This window comes from Petaurus breviceps, unplaced genomic scaffold (assembly GCF_028583685.1).
Source record: "Petaurus breviceps papuanus isolate PSGF00001 unplaced genomic scaffold, PetGlider_PUasm1.0 38, whole genome shotgun sequence".
Classification (NCBI taxonomy): Eukaryota; Metazoa; Chordata; class Mammalia; order Diprotodontia; family Petauridae; genus Petaurus; species Petaurus breviceps.
Window position 1 is genome coordinate 34,757,332 of NW_027186304.1, and position 16,089 is coordinate 34,773,420.

Sequence of the window (16,089 nt, forward strand, 5' to 3'; positions counted from 1 at the left end):
GGAATGTATTACCATCCTCTCTGATACAACCAATCCCTGTGTCTGCTGGGTTTTTCCTTTGTTACATGATAGGGTTCAATGTGGGAACAGACTGTTTTAAAAAATGACCCCTGTTAAAATAAAAGACAACAATAAAACTTAAATATGAAAAAATAAATAAAATCTAACTAACCAGGCCTACTCAAAGAAAGTATTCACCTCCACACATCAGCAGGCCACTTGCAGTGGTTAAATCCTAGTGTTTTTTTAGAAACAGAACTAGAATGATATTTGTTTTTAAAACCTTGGTACAATTCACATATGGTTAGAATGACCTGCTCTTCATTCTAAAGATACCTATCTGGGTTAACTAGTTATTTTATCAAGCATCACTCATAATTAAAGTTGCGACATATGCCATAGCATCATGCTTTTTGACCTTATAGTTCAGCTTCTGAAAACACCTTCAAATACTCCTAAAATGGTCCAACCAATGATGCCATAGGGATCATCTCAGTTCTAATATAAAAGCATTAATTGGAAAATAGGCAATTTATTGCCATATAAAAATTATGACAATTATCTCAAATTAAAGGTTATGACAATGGCCTGGTAGGTAATATTCATAGTCCTTAAAACATAAGTCTTACACTTAAGTTTAAGTGAATAAAGAGGATCTCACCTTAAGAATTCTAAAATAATAAACACTCTACCATTTCTAAAGAAAGGCTTTAAAGTTTTAAACCCTCCTTATAAAAGATTAACAACCTTCTAAACCTACTTTCCCATTAGAGTCAAACAATAAACATTTATGAAGTGCCTACTGTGTACCAGACACCGTGCTAGACAGATACTGGGGTTGTATACAAAGACAAAAATGAAACTGCTTCTCTCAAAGAGTTTATATTCTATTGAGAAAGAAAACATATACAGCTCATAAGCCTAACAGAGCATAAAATGACTCTATAACATGCACCCAAAGTAACAACTGGCTTTAATTTTTTCATTTTGAAACAAGCATGTCAGAATTTATACACCCAAATGAATACTGTTCTTTGAAGCAGCCACCTGGAGAGGCTATATGTCAACAATGCTGCCAATATTTAAGATATTTTTGAAATTCCTTTTTCAGAACCGTCTCCAGAACCATTTCTTTTAGTCACAACTCTTTTGAAATCCAAAAGTTACACCTTTGACAAATACTATCTGTATGACTCTGGGCAAGTCACTATCTTTTCAGGGCCTATAAGCAAATCTACAAGAATATAAGCTGGAAAACAGGTGCTGATACGCACTGGTTGGTGATAGGCTCCTTAACAGGAGTCCAAACATTGATGAAGTCATAAGTCCAGACCAAACTATATACACAGACATTTCAAATTAAATCTAGAAGGTAAACAAATCAAATCAAGAGTTAAGATACTTGGAGATAAGCTCACTGTATTTTTTTTTTATCAAAAAAATTTTAATTCTAGTTATTTTTATGACATATTATTTTCTACAGTCTACCTCATGGAGATGTAGCTTGGTGGACTGAAAAGTGAGCTGTATGTGGAAACCTGGGCTCACATCTTACATATGACAATTACTAGCTTTTCTCAACAGGTCTTTTTAAGCCTGTCTCCATATGTTAAATGGGGAATATAATTCCTAGAGTAACCATCTCAGAGAACTGTTATGAGATTAAAACAGAAGAAGGTATAAAAAATGCTTTGCAAACTTTTAAAAAAAAAACTATATAAATACCAGATATCATTATGTTCTAAGGTATTTCTTCAGTTTTACATGCCATAATGCTGAACCCAAATTAACTGCAGAGCACTCAATGTCTTAATAAATAAGCACCTAATTCATCCTAGGTAATATGGTATTTCAATTGTATTAAATTAATGCATTTGTAACCATAGAGAAATGAGAAATGTCTTTTCTCCTATGATAATTTATCCTATTTATGCACTACTGACTTAATCTCATAAAACTTTTCAATTCGGCTGATCAACAAACACACTATGGCACTGTGCTAACCACAAGAAGCTTACATTCCAATGCGAGAAAATATATACACAATATGAATACTTAAAGAGCAATACAAAATGAATGCAAGGTAATTTTGGGAGAAGGTACCCGAAGGGACCAGGAAAGCTTCATAAAAAAACTGGTGTTTGGGCAGAGTCCCAAAGGAAACCAGGGATTCCAAGAAGTAGAGGTGAGGAGGAAGTGCGTGGCAGTAGGAAGAAAAGCATGCAGACTGGGCACTGAGCGTTTAAATAGTGCCAGTATGAGCAGATCAGAAAATGTAAGGAAATAAGCATAATAAGACTGGAAAGAAAGGTAAGAAGGGGTCAGCTTGTGAAGAGCTGCAAATGTCAAAGAGGAATTTTAATAAACCCAAAAGGTAACAAGGAGCCACTCTCCACCAGGAGAGTGAAATGGCCAATTTTAGACTTTCAGAAAAACACTAGTGGCAATGCAAAGGATGGACTGAAGTGTCAACAGATGACATAAAGATATGAATTAGAAGGTCAATGCAATAATTCAGGTGAAATGGCCTCTACTAGACTGTTGGATGTTTGAGTGGAGAGGAGATATATACAAGAGATGTTATGGAAATACAAAAAAAAAAGATTTAGCAATTGAGTAGTCATAGAGTATGAGTGAAATGGGAAAAACACCACCAAGATTTTTGGAGAAGGCAGGGTGGCATATTGAAAGTCAACTGGATGGAGAGGATAAATGAACTAGTAAATAGGAAACAACACTCAATAGTTGGCACCATTATTCTTTAAAATGAATTCAAAGACCACCCTTTTACGTCTATGTCTAATTATCAACCTTTTAAACTTCAACTATATTACAGTTTCTTACATTTGAGGATTTCTCCTTTTTAACCAATTTGTCAGAACCGCTAGTAGGTTACTCTAAGTGGCTTCTATTCCACAAATAGCAAGGATCTATAACATTCCAGGAAACTGATTAGTTAGCATAATTAAAAGGAAATAACATGGACTGTGTGCATATCAGGTGTACATATTAGAAATCCATCAACTCCATAGTAACACTTTACCTTCCGGTGACCTTACTTTCTCTTATAAAGATAAAACAAAATACAACAGAAATTCTGAGTAAAGTTCATTTTACTAATTTCTTCCATTAGTAGTTCTTTGCTTTTTTTCTAAGAAAACTAAACTGAAGAGACATAATAAACATCAGAATCAGAAAACTAGGTTCTAATTTTGGTTTTGCCATTAAGTAGTGTAACTGGGCAAATTATTTAACCTTTCTGACCTCAGTTTCTTAATATGGGGGTTAGATTAAATGATCCTTATGGTTTCTTCCATATCTGTATCTCAATCATCTGATTAATAATGAAATAGCCTTTTCTTAAGAAATGAAATCTTGGGGCGCCTAGGTGGTGCAGTGAATAGAGCACTGGCCTTGGAGTCAGGAGGACCTGAGTTCAAATGTGACCTCAGACACTTAACACACACACAAAAACTAGCCGTGTAACCTTGGGCAAGTCCCTTAACCCCAATTGCCCTACCTTCCCCCCCGCCAAAAATGAAATGAAATCTTATTAATACTTACACTCTTTATCTTGAGGTTTCCCCAATCGTCATCCTGTTTTAAAGGAAAAAAAATTACTTTTAATTTTAAGCATCTGTGTCTATTACAATATCCAACTAATTTCAACTCCTTAAATACTGGTCTGACTGTTAACTATTAATTCTACAAGTAGATTTTCTAAAATGAAGTAACAAAAATCTATAGAACTCAAGATGTCATTCTATTCATCCAAACATCTCTCATCCTCTACTCCTTCCTCAAATACAAATATCTCCCTTCTTCTGCCGCCTTATGCAGAAGTCAACACTCCTAATAGCACCAAGAATACAAAGGCACTGATGCTAAGAAAACTCAAGAGAGAAGATTTTAAATGAAAATTATCCAGAGATGTCATACTAGTTAAGTGGCTCGCATCAACAGGGAAAACAAAAACTGGCATTTAATGAATTGTGCTTATGTGTACTATCCCAAAAGCTATTTAAAAGACTTTGCCTTGAATCTCGCAAATAAAAGTATTGGTTTCCCCCCACCCCAAAATATGTTTGAATTTCTTAAGTATGAAAGTATACCTCTGGGAACCAAGCCGAACACTTTCACATGTTCACAGTGTTAATCAAGAAATTAGTCAATATATGTGTTGACACAAAGGGACCCAATGTACAGAAAACATGAGCTGATCTAAGCTATTACCCTCAACACTCCTAACTTCCCCTAACTTCTCCCTCAAAAATACAGCATTATCAAAAATTATATTCAATTACTTCTTGAACTCCTATATTCCCAATAGAAACCACTTAGCCATTAAAAAGTTCTAAGTCTACAGCATGTTGCATCCTACTGCTGTACTTTTTTCAAACATCTAAGAATATCCTCTAGCTCTAAAGCAGAAATTTTAGTTTGAAAACAGAAATAAAAGTAGAAAAACTGTTCATGAATTAATTGGGGTTTCTACCATTCTCTCTCTCTCTCTCTCACACACACACACACACACACACACACACACACACACACACACACACACACACACAGCTGTTGTTCATTTGTGTCCAACCCTTTATAATCCTGTGGACCACAGCATGCCAATACTCGTCCATGTGGTTTTCTTGGAAAAGATACTGGATAAATAATAATAATAAATAAATAAAAGATACTGGATAAACTATTACCATGTCCTTCTTCAGTGGCTTAAGGCAAACGAAAGTTAAATGACTTGCCCAAGATCACAGAGCTAGTAAGTGAGACCAGATTTGAACTCAGGAATTGAGTTCCTGACTCTAGGCCTGGCACCCTATCCACTGTGCCACCTAGGTACCCTATGAGCCATCTAGCTGCCCCTATATAAAGCACTATATATTATGAAGTCATGCATAGTGGATAGAATTAGCTTCATGGTCAGGGGTTCCAGTTCTCTCTCTGACACTTAGTAGAAGCACTGGCCACGTGACCCTAGGCAAGTCTCTTAACTTCTCAGAGACGCCAAAAGCTACTTGGACTATGAGGTTGCAGACCAGTTGCCAAAATGCATTGATAGAAGGAATTTCTTACTGACAGTTCCATACACAATAAAATCAAAGGTCCAAATAAACAAGTTTCAATTTTTAACTAACTTAAATATATTATCCTTCCATTAAACCAATTCACTGAAGCTTTACAGCTTTTAATATGAAAAAAAAATTGAATTGAAATATGCTCAGATACTCAGCTTTCTATGCTAATTTGCATTTATTTGCAATGATTTAAAATTTTACTTTGCTCATAATATTGTTATAAATCACCAACTGGACTGTAGAATCCTTGTAGAGAAAGTGCAGCTTATTTATCTTATATCAGAGTTCCCCTCCATTACACCCAAATATACTTAAGAAGTGAACCATATTTATGAACATTACTTTCAAATTTCTTGAGACATCACCTCCTCTACTTATCATCATGTAACTTATAGTCGAATAAGCAAAGATGGCTAACCAACAGACCAAAAGCACCATATGGCAATTTATGTGCAGTCCTTGAAGGAAGGATAAAGAGGGGGAAATAAGTACCATTTCATATAACATTTATGTTATTATATAAAATATGTGCTCTAAAATACTTATCATAACTAATACATAAACAAGCTGCAGCGTATTACCAACAATGACTTGTTAGTAAGAAGTGACATAAAAATATTTATGACTGGAAAAGGAGGTAAGCTGTTCATGCAGTAAAAGGGAGAAATAGCACATATTGACTACAGTCCAAGTATCACACTGGTATACATGAAATATTAAGAGACCTCAAGAATGCTCTCTGGATACACTGGTTTTCTATGAAGTGTTTAGGGAAGAACATGGAAACGAATCACCAAGGATAAAAAGGTATGGGTGGGTTATGCTATGGAATGATACAGGAAGTCTTATATGATCTGTTCATAGATCTAGCATAGCACTGCTTGCTTTTTCTTCATGGTCTTGCTGCTGGTCCAGGAAAGGTAAATTAATTTTAATGTTAGGCAAAAAACACATTAAAATAACTCTTCTATAAGATGCATATGTATTTTAATTTTTAAAAGTTACAAAATAATGCTTGTATGGTATATCTGGTATTATCTATAATTTTGAATCCTGTTCACCATCACCATAAATCCAGAATGGAGACTGCACATTTTACATATACATTCAGAAATGTAAAACAAATGCCCATAAATACCAAAGAAATGTTTCTGAGTATTAACCAATGGCACTAATTATTGTTACTATGCACTGGAAAAAAAAAAGGATTAGTGACTTTTACCTTCAGAGTGCCTCCTTTCACCATAACTTTCTGTCTAGCAGGCTGGACTCCAGTCAGTGCAAAAAGCTGAGCCTTGAATACCATGGGAGGTTCGTCAGTATTCAGTTCTACACCATCAAACTTCTCTTTTCCCCATTTTACATTAACTGCAAATGAAAACACAATTGTACTGATTCACAATAGCACAGAATTTTGAAGCAAGAAAAATGAGAAGAAAATTAAAAATCAGACTGCTTAAATAATTTACCCAAAGTCCACACAGCTAATTAGCCAATGCCCACATAAGCTTTCCTGGGATCCCCAATGAAAGGAATCCTAAGATGAAGCAGTTTGAGAACTACTGGTCTTTATCAAAACCTAGGGCAACTGACTCTTCCTCTAGCACTCTTATCTGCATTAAACTGACCTCACAGAACTCAATCCATCACAGTATTTACCATAGAAACTTCTAGGACTCTTGCAAATTATGGTAATCGAAGATAACAAATATTGTTTGGGGGAGGACTTATAAAGGTGAGAAGTAAAGAGTAAAAGAGAAAAACTCTTAGAAGAAAGCAGGTTTTATACAATTATATAAAATATACTACATGGTATTTTAGATCATTAAGAATAATTGTGTGGTGCGGCCAGTGAGTAAGAGCACCGGCCCGAGAGTCGGGATGACCTGGGATCGAATCCGGGCTCTGATACTCAGCACCACACCCAGAAATAACTGGCTCTGTAACCTTGAGCAAGTTACTTAACCCCGACTGCTTAAAAAAAAAAGAATTGTGCAGGGGAAGGATCAAAGAAACTCAAATGGTTCATGCCTCTAGTCTGTAAATAAGTTGAGTCAGATGGGTGTAAAATCTGACTTTAAACTGCCAGAGATATACTAGTTTTTCTACAGAATATACTAACTAGTCTCTCAAAATGTCATCCTAGGGAGTAGCAGCTGTTTCATTTATTTGATCTTCATCATTAGGGGAAACTGAAATTGGAGCAATTATATTTTTAAAAGTGAATTTCTGTTCATTTCAGTTCCCCTTAGACATACAATATTTTAATGTGATTTTATAAAAAGCTTTGTTTACTTCTTTAATTTATATAAATTCAGAATTCTTACTTGAAACTGGAATCAAACAGGCTTAAGTAGATTTCAAAGTACATGACTGAATAACTAAAATTATTATGCTTTATTAAATTAAGAATGCCCTAATTAAAAAGAAAAACAGAAAATAGAATTATAGCACTATTAGATTAGTGCACTGGGAAATCTCTGGACTTGAAATAGCAGGGTTGGGGGGGGCTAGGTGGCGCAGTGAACAGAGCACCGGCCCAGGAGTCAGGAGGACCTGAGTTCAAATCCAGCCTCAGACACCTAACAGTAGCCGTGTGATTTTGGGCAAGTCACTTAACCCCAAGTGCCCTCAAAAAAAAAAAAAAGAAAAAAGAAATAGCAGGGTTAGAAGGGCTTGTAACCAAGGGCAAAAAGTCTTGTTTCTGAGTCTCAGTTTGCTAAAATTACATCTTTTTCATACAGTGATCGTGAAGCTTAAATAAGATATTGTATATAAACCTTCAAAAGCAAATAAGATGTCAGTTTTTATTATTACCTTTCCAATACCTTCCAACATACATGATGCTACTCTAGTACTTATAGATCTATATTAGTTACATACAATACACAGAAATTAGTGACATAGGAAAGGAATTGGGGAATCTCTGCTTCTCAACCAAAAGGTTCTAGTCCCCCATCAATCACGTCTTCATAAAATTATTCTGAGATGCTGCCAGGTCCTCTGGATTAGCAAACCTGATAATTTGGAGATTTAAATCATTACTGTAAAGAAGGGGTTCCTAAAGGGTCCAAAGAAATACAGTTAGGCGATTCAATAATAGAGAAAGTTAAGCTTTTCCTCAGGAAGACCTGGATTCAAATCCTAATTTGGCTCAGAGGCAGCTAGGTGGCTCTGTAGATACAGCACTGAAGTCCGGAGACAGAAGACCTGCATTGAAATGCGCCTGAGACAGTCACTTAACTGTGTGACCCTAGACAAGTCATAACTTCTGTCCCCCTCTGCTTCCTCAAAGTGTAAAGTAAGGGTGGTGAAAGCACCTACCTCTCAGAGTTGTTACGAGGATCAAATGAAGCATGTAAAGCTCCTAGCATAGAGGGAGCACTTATTCACTCCCTACCTCAGAACCTTTTCCAGCTTCAGCTGCCTCATCTGTAAAGTAAGTAAGTAGAAGACCTCTGAGGTCCCTCTAACTCCAGGATCCTCTGATCCTACATTCCCCAAAGTGAGGCCAAATTCTTAAAACTCTTGGAGACAAACTGAGAAGCCATTAGGCCTGAAGAAGCCCCAGGAAGGTTTGGGGTTTGAGGCTGCCATTTCAAATGAAGCTTGTTTTGCACCTGCCGAGATAAACAGGAGATCTGACCAAAAAGAATTATCACTTGTCACCAGCTCCCAGGAGCATGGTTTTCCTGAAGAGACAACCACCATCCTGGTAGTGTCAAGGCCTGGCCAACGGAAGACGAAAAAATGAGAAATGGAGAAGGAGCCATGATCGTCGGGGTCTGCAATCGCCCCAGGAAGGGCTGCTGGGGCGGGGGGAGACGGAGGCAAAGCCACCGGGCCGGCGGCCCCGGCCCCGGCCCCGGCCCCGGCACGCCCTGCCCGCCCCCACCTCCGGCCGGCCGGATACTACCGTGCGCTGCAGCCGCGCTCCCTCCACAACCGCCCTGGGTGGTGTGTGTGTGTCTGTGGGTGGCGTGTCTGGCTGCGCGTGTGTGTGTGTCTGTGTGGTGCGACAAATGTCAAGGCGCGTTCTGCAAAGTCACCTCGCTGGGGAGGCCGAGGCCCGCTCCCCACCACGGCCTCCACCTTCCCCCTCCCCCACCCCCAGGCCGGGGCCCGGCCCGGCTGCCTAGGCCCCGAACGGAGACGAGGAGGGCCCGGGCGAGGGCAGCCGCACACGTCTCCCCCACCCCAGAGTCCGGGCTCAGCCCGTGCCTCCGCCCGAGAGAGGCCTAGTGCCCCGGGAAGCCGCCTTGGGGAGGAGGCGAAGGGAAGAGGCCCCGGCGGGAGCTCACCTGAGAAGAGCGGCATGGCTGAGGGAAGCGGCGGCACACGAAGGCCGGGACTGGGGGCTGCTGAGGAGGGGAAGGAAGACGAGAGGAGAGCAGGAGAGGATGGGCGGCGGCGGCGGCAGGGGCGGCTCGGGCTGGGCTTCAGATCCGGCGGCGGCGGCGCGACTCTTGAGTCTCATTCAAACCGGCCACTGACGATGACGCAGCAACACGCCGTTCGCCAGGCTGAGGGACACCTCAGGGGAGGGGAGACCAGGGAGGGAGGGGAGACCAGGGAGGGAGGGGAGGGGGGGGCGGGGGGGAGAGGGAGGGAGGGCCAGGAGGAGGAGACAGAGAAGGGAGGAGGAAGGAGTGAGTCGGGGGGGAGGGATGGAGAAGAAGGCGGGGTGGAGAGGAGTGGACGGAAGGGGAGGGGAGAAAAGAGAAAGGCGGGGAAGGGTGAAGAGGAGGAAGGACGAAGAGGAGAGCGATTGGGGAAAGGAGCGGAAGGGGCGGGAGGAGGACGCAGATCACGCGGAATGGAAGAGGAGGAGGGAGGAAAGGAGGGGGATGGGGGAAGAAGTTAAAAGGGGGAAGGGGAGGGGGGAAGGGAGGAGCCGAGAGGGAAGGGGAGGGGGGGGGGGGGGGGGGGGGGGGCGGGGGGGGAGGGGGGGGGAGGGGACGGGGCTGGGGCCGCGGGCCGCTCGGTGGTGCTAGCGCGCGTGCGCACGTACGTACGTGCGTAATGCCTGAATGAGCGAGGCGCGCATGGGAGCCCTCCCTCCATGTGGCGTCACGTGGAGGCGGAGGGGGCCTTTGGCTGTTGGGGGTTCGAGTCTTGAGCTCGGATTGGGAGTTTTTGCAGATCCCGGTCTTCCTCTTTATGGGAGTGGGTCAGCCACAAATAGTGCCCAGTTCTCATTTTGACTCTTCTGCCCCCGAGAGTCACCCACTCGCCCCCCAGTCGGGTCTTTGGCGACCCTCCGTGGGTGTTCTTTTATGGACGAAGACGAGTTGGAAGGGGCCTCGAGTTGCCATCTCTGGCCCTGTAGGTGTGAGGCCGGCCTGTGACTTATTTGAATTTAGGTGCGGGACACAAAAGACATGCTTTTTTATTGGCGGTGCCCCGTGCGTGAAATGCACCCTCCTCAGCGCTGCCTGGTTGTCTTCTCAATACCGCATAAATAACACCCACCCCTACCCAAAGCCTTTCCTGATCCTCTCCAGTCAATCTGCCCTATGGCGGTCTGGGTATCTTCGACGTACGTCACTGCATGATTGCTCCCTCATTAGAATGTAATCCCCGGCCTTGGCAAAAGAGCCTGGCACAGAGTAATAGCTAAATGATGCTTCTTGGGGGACCGTGGCTCCCGATCACCTCCAGGATAAATGTAAATGTTAAGGCTCTTCCCTACCCTTCCTGCTTTTCCAGTCTCCTCACATTTTGTACTGTGGTCTGACTATATACCAGCCTATTCCTTGCTTTTGCCCTAGCTGTACCACAAGCTTGAAATGTTCTCCCTCTTCTGCTCTGTCTCTTGGCCATCTCTGGCTTCCATCAAGACTCAGCTCAAATGCCACCTTTACATGTCCTGGATGCCACTTGAGCCTTTCCCTCTACAATTCCCTTCCTTCTGTGTATGTATCTTTTTATTTACATGTATATGAGTATATAAGCCCTTTGAAAGCAAGAACTGTGTTTTTTGTCTTTCTTGTATCCATACAATTTAACTGTGCTCTAATTGATTGAATAATTGGGAGTCAGTTGGAATTAATTGGATTGATTGGGAGTCAGTTGGAATTAAGGATTGATTGAATGATGGGATCTGACCCCCTTAGATTATCTTGTATTTTTTTGTCTACACTTACAGTCAATCATGAGATGATAAAGATAATAGTTGATTATCTTAATGAACTTCTTTCAGGCACCCAAATTTGCCTCAGCTTTCAGCAAGACCTCACAACTCAAAGGCCTTTGTCAGATCAAGGAACTTGTGTACAAATGTTCTGCTCCTGCCTTTTTTTCTGGAATTTTGTCAGGAAGCAGACTCTATCATATCAACTGTTCTTTGGCCCTATCTGAAGACACACTGGCTCTCAGGTGGATTGTCATCAGCATATTAAGGAGGACTCTAGCAACGAAGAGACAGCCCTGTAATTGTCGCAGGACTATTTTTTTGTTGTTGTTGCTTTTTGGAGGGCAGTTGGGGTTAAGTTACTTGCCCAAGGTCACAAGGCTAGTTTTTGTGTTGTGTCTGAGGTCGAATTTGAACTCAGGTCCTCCTGACTCCAGGGCCGGTGCTCTATTCACTGCGCCACTTAGCTGCCCCACTATCTATTTTCTTTACCTTTATAGAAATGAACAATGGAGTCATCCTTGAACTCCTGATGGATAAGTTTTGCCATACAACCTGAAAATTTTCCATGAGCTTTTGTATGAGCAGTGGACCCCATCTTGTAAATCTCAGCTGGAATAGAATCAGCACCAGGTGCTTTGCCACACAAAAAAAGAGCCTATTGGCATTCAAAACCTCTTCTTCAGTTGGATATTTGACTAGGGAGGAATTGACTTCAACCTGAGGCAAATGGTCAGTAGGTTCAGCATTGAAGACAGTCTGTTGAGACCACTATGGAAGTGTTCAGCCCATCTCACCAGAATCTTGCTAACAGATTTGTCTCTATCAGCACTGAGTAGTTGAGAAGCACCAAAAGTCTTTGGCTCATAAATAACCTAAAGGGCATCGTAAAAGTGCTTTAGATTGTTACTATCTTTGTAAAACTGAATTTTATCTATCATCTTATTGAGCATATCTCTGAGCTTTGCTTACACTTTACTTTTGATGGGGTTAAATACTCCTTTGTTAGAAATGGATAAACTATACTGGGAAACCCCATAGAGTTCTTATTTTTCTTTTAGCAGCTTCTGAATTTTCCCATCATTTTTATCAAACCACTCTTGATGTTTCTGAGTGTTCTGGCCCAGATGAGTGAATTCAATACTATACACCAAATCTCTGGAAGCTGCCCACTCCTTTTCTGCTCCAACTTTGCCAACCATATGTTGACTTGTTTTTCCCTCCAAGTTAGCAACAAACTGTTCTTACTTGGAGAATTGTTCCAATCTATTGGCATTAAGTCTTTTGGTAGGCTTCTTGATAAATGCTTTTAACTTGGAGAGGATGTTTATGATCAGTCCAGCACTCTGCAACATACATTACCTTTATCACTCTCACATCCTGTCTGTCTGTTCTTAGAATCATGTATAATAAGTCTATTAAATACCAGTGTTTGTTGTGAGGGTGCATCCATGAAATTTTATAGCATTTAGGTAAATTAAAGACAATGTTGGTGATGAGGTCATGAGATGAAGAAGTCTTTGGTAGTAAGTGACCATTGCTGTTGCTATTTCTGACTCCATTCTTCCCAAGGACTCCCTAACGTGTAGTAGTCTGTGCCTGCTCTTGCATTTAAGTTACCCAGAATTATAAGCTTGTCCTTTTTCAGCACATTAATGATGAGGGTCTCCAGATCGTCATAAAATTTTTCTTTGATCTCATCAGGATTCATCATGGTGGGAACATATGCACTGATAATGGTGGCCTGGCACTTTCCATAAATGGCAATCACATTGTCATGAGACTGTCAGTTGTTCCTTTTGGTAGGCATACAACCTCGACTAGGTTAATTTTGATGGCAAAACTAAAAAAGTTTAAAAAACAAAAAAAAGTTTCACTGCGTTCCCTTTCACTACAGTCACTCCAGAAAAACATTTTATCCAGCTCTGACTTTGGGAAGTTGACCTGCATTTGCCAGCCTTGTTTCATTCAAAGCTGCTATTTGGATGTGATACCCGCTGAGTTCTCTTACAACAAGAGCTATTCATCTTTCGGGTCTACTGGATTTCTTATTGTCCATAAGCTTGTACACATTCCATGTACCAATGGTGAGTGAAATTATCTCCACAAAAGTTTTTGTACATTTTTTTGTTTTTCAGTCACATAATGGGATTCCCCACCTGCCACAGTAAGCAGGTCAGGGTTGGGTGAAGCAGATAATTTTTAGGGCACCTTTTCTAGCCCCTTCCATGTCATGCCAGGAAGTTAGCAGTGTAGTCTTTCAAAAAAGCTGCTCAGTCACCTAGGGAACTGCCAAATCCCACTGCTGCTTCAGTCCACTGAGAAGATGACCCTATGGCCTAGGCTGCCTATGTATAGGGTTGTGATTACAGCTCCCAGTATATCCACATTTGCTGCTTTGTTGCCTGTCACCACAAGATTTTGAGGTAGGTAAAAAATGGTAAAATGGTATGGGTGATGTCTTATGATTCTTGAGTAAATTGGGTTTAAGTGAGGCAGAGTTTGAAGTCATTAGCCTACCTTCCCCTCTAAAGTCATCACAGTCCTGTGGCAAGACAAAAGTCAAGATGACTGGTAATGGCCTGGGATATAGTGCATGACCTTGGTGTCTTCCATGTCCAGCCAAGCTCTAAACCAGGAGTGGGAAACCTGTGACCTTGAGGCCACACATGGCCTTCTAGGTCCTTGGGTGCAACCTTTTGACAGTCCAGGTTTTACAGAACAAATCCTTTTATTAAGGGAATTTGTTCTGTGAAGTTTGGATTCAGTAAAAGGGCCACACTTCAGGACCTAAAGGGCCAAATGTGGCCTTGAGGGCAAAGGTTCTCCACTCCTGCTCTAAACCTTTCACAGTGCCTGCTTTAGCTGCCCTTCATGGCCATTGTGATACATTGTTCTCATTCTACCAGGGGAAGCTTTCACTTGCTTTTGAGTAGACAGCCCCTTAATTAACCAAAGGGTTTGAGACCTTACTTACCCTCAACCTGGTTTAGCCCATCTGCAGAAACAATTTACTGGTGTGTGCCTGCTGTGCATGCTACAGCTTCTTGGAATCACAGGTGAGAATTATGTGAATCAGCTAGATGTCAAGGTAGAAAGCCCTAAAAAGAGCTCAGCAGCCCTCACATCATAGGTACTCCTCTTCCCTGAACACATTCTACACTCCAGGCACACTAACACCTTGTTAGTGGAGCAATGATTTGGTACATATTTGGAAAATAATGGAATTATGCAAGTAAAGTGATTAAAATGTCCATACCCTTTGATGCAGAGACTTTGTTACTGGGCTTATCCTCCAAGGAAGCCATCAATAAGAAAAAAGTCCCAATACACTTCAAAATATTTATCAGAGAACTTTTTGTGATAGCTAAGAATTGGAAACAAAGTAGATGCCCACCAATTGGGGAATGGCTAAACAAATTGTGGTACATGAATGTAATAGATTACTGTACTATAAAAAATGATATGGAAATGACACCAGAAAATAAAAAATAAATATAACAAAAGTATAAAGATAAAGTGGGACTCAAATGTAGATAGATAGGAAGATATTTCCAATTTATCTCTTCCTGGAGGTGGGAGGTCCACAGGTACTACATTGTTGCACATGTTCAGACTTTTTCAATATATCCATCAGTTGTGCTGACTTTTCCCCCCCTTCTCCAAAATATACTGTTTGTCATATGGAATGGCTTTTTCACAGTGGGAGGGAGAAGGGTACGTGGATTATAGTGATGTAAGAAACAGAAAATATCAATAAAAACTTTTTAAAAGATATAGAGAACACTAGGTGAACCCCTATGGCAGATTTTTTGGAGGAGAGGAAGAATTATATGAGATGAAAAGACATGGGTGGATTGCTATTTGCATCCTTGTACGGTGTACCCATATCAATGAGATAACAGATCTACTGAAGTTTGTGTGATGTTTGAAGATATACTCAATATATTATAGTAATTATTATTGAATGAAGGTCTACTCAGTGTATTATTTTGATCAACATAAAGGCTACTTAAATTAAAACTTATGTCTTCTGATTTCAAGTTCTTTCTGTTACACTCACTGAATTAAGATTGGCTTCTATTTTTATACAGATGCCTACATTAGTTGACAAAGACATTCTTTTCCCACCCCAGCCTAGTCAAAAGACCACTGTGACTGGATGAGAGAACCATCCCTCCCGGGAGTAACAGATTCCTACAGAAAGAACTACACACACCAGCAGTGATCAGAAAGAGCAAGAAGAAGACAAACCAAAGCAATACCCAAAATTACCTCCCAAAAAACACAGAAGGAAGGTAACTTTTATGCTTAGAGCTGTAAATGCCTATGAACTTAATTTTATCTTTGCTCTTTCCTTTGATCTTTGGAAGGTATTGTTTATTTTCTAAGGTTTCTATTTTGGGCTTTTTTATTTTGCTTTCAATAAAACTGTTATATTGTTTTCTAATTGTCATTTTTATTTTCTAAGTGATAAGGTGAAAAGTTTTTTTTTAATAAATCTATCCTTCCTTCTCCAAAAAAAAATTGGGCAAAATTTTAAAATCCCTCAATAAACATTTACATAATTCAGTAAAATAAACTCCCACATTAGCTGTGTCAAAAACTACATGTGTCTTTCTAATGAGTAGCATGTTTCCTCTTCATTCTTTAGTGTTCATGGTCTATCATTGAAATGATAAACATAAGCACGGCTCTAACCCTAGTTCCCTTTTATTTTAGATTCCCTGTTAGGACAAAATGAGGTATTCATCAAATGCCTCAGTGAGTCATGAAACAAGGAGGCTTACAAATGCTGCAAGGCCCAGTTTACTATACCCTCAGGAGCCATTGCTCAAAGCTTTCAAGTTTCTGTTTGAACTTCTG

At 40.6% G+C, this 16,089-nt stretch overlaps 2 protein-coding genes and 1 long non-coding RNA gene across 6 annotated transcripts in view; 2 read left to right on the forward strand and 1 right to left on the reverse strand.

Moving 5' to 3' along the window:
* USP14 (ubiquitin specific peptidase 14) overlaps nt 1-9,579 on the reverse strand; it is a 36,441-nt gene extending 26,862 nt beyond the window's left edge. The window contains exons 1-4 of one of the 4 annotated variants that reach the window (XM_069099745.1): nt 9,392-9,577; nt 8,415-8,522; nt 6,313-6,458; nt 3,565-3,597 (exon numbers count right to left, since the gene is read on the reverse strand). In XM_069099745.1, coding sequence (XP_068955846.1) covers nt 3,565-3,597; nt 6,313-6,458; nt 8,415-8,448 — 213 coding nt within the window. In that variant the 5' untranslated portion in view covers nt 8,449-8,522; nt 9,392-9,577. Of the gene's footprint in view, nt 1-3,564; nt 3,598-6,312; nt 6,459-8,414; nt 8,523-9,391 lie in introns of all 4 variants that reach the window. The other 3 variants (XM_069099747.1, XM_069099746.1, XM_069099744.1) reach the window with 3 other exon arrangements.
* On the forward strand, nt 9,406-9,954 carry LOC138169947 (uncharacterized). Its single transcript, XM_069099480.1, has one exon. It carries the CDS (start codon nt 9,406-9,408, stop codon nt 9,952-9,954), a length of 549 nt encoding a protein of 182 aa, XP_068955581.1.
* A 290-nt stretch (nt 9,955-10,244) lies between these two features.
* On the forward strand, nt 10,245-15,654 carry LOC138170048 (uncharacterized). Its single transcript, XR_011170520.1, has 3 exons — nt 10,245-10,629; nt 13,121-13,310; nt 15,360-15,654. It is a non-coding gene; the product is annotated as an uncharacterized lncRNA (long non-coding RNA).
* Nucleotides 15,655-16,089: the final 435 nt, after the last annotated feature.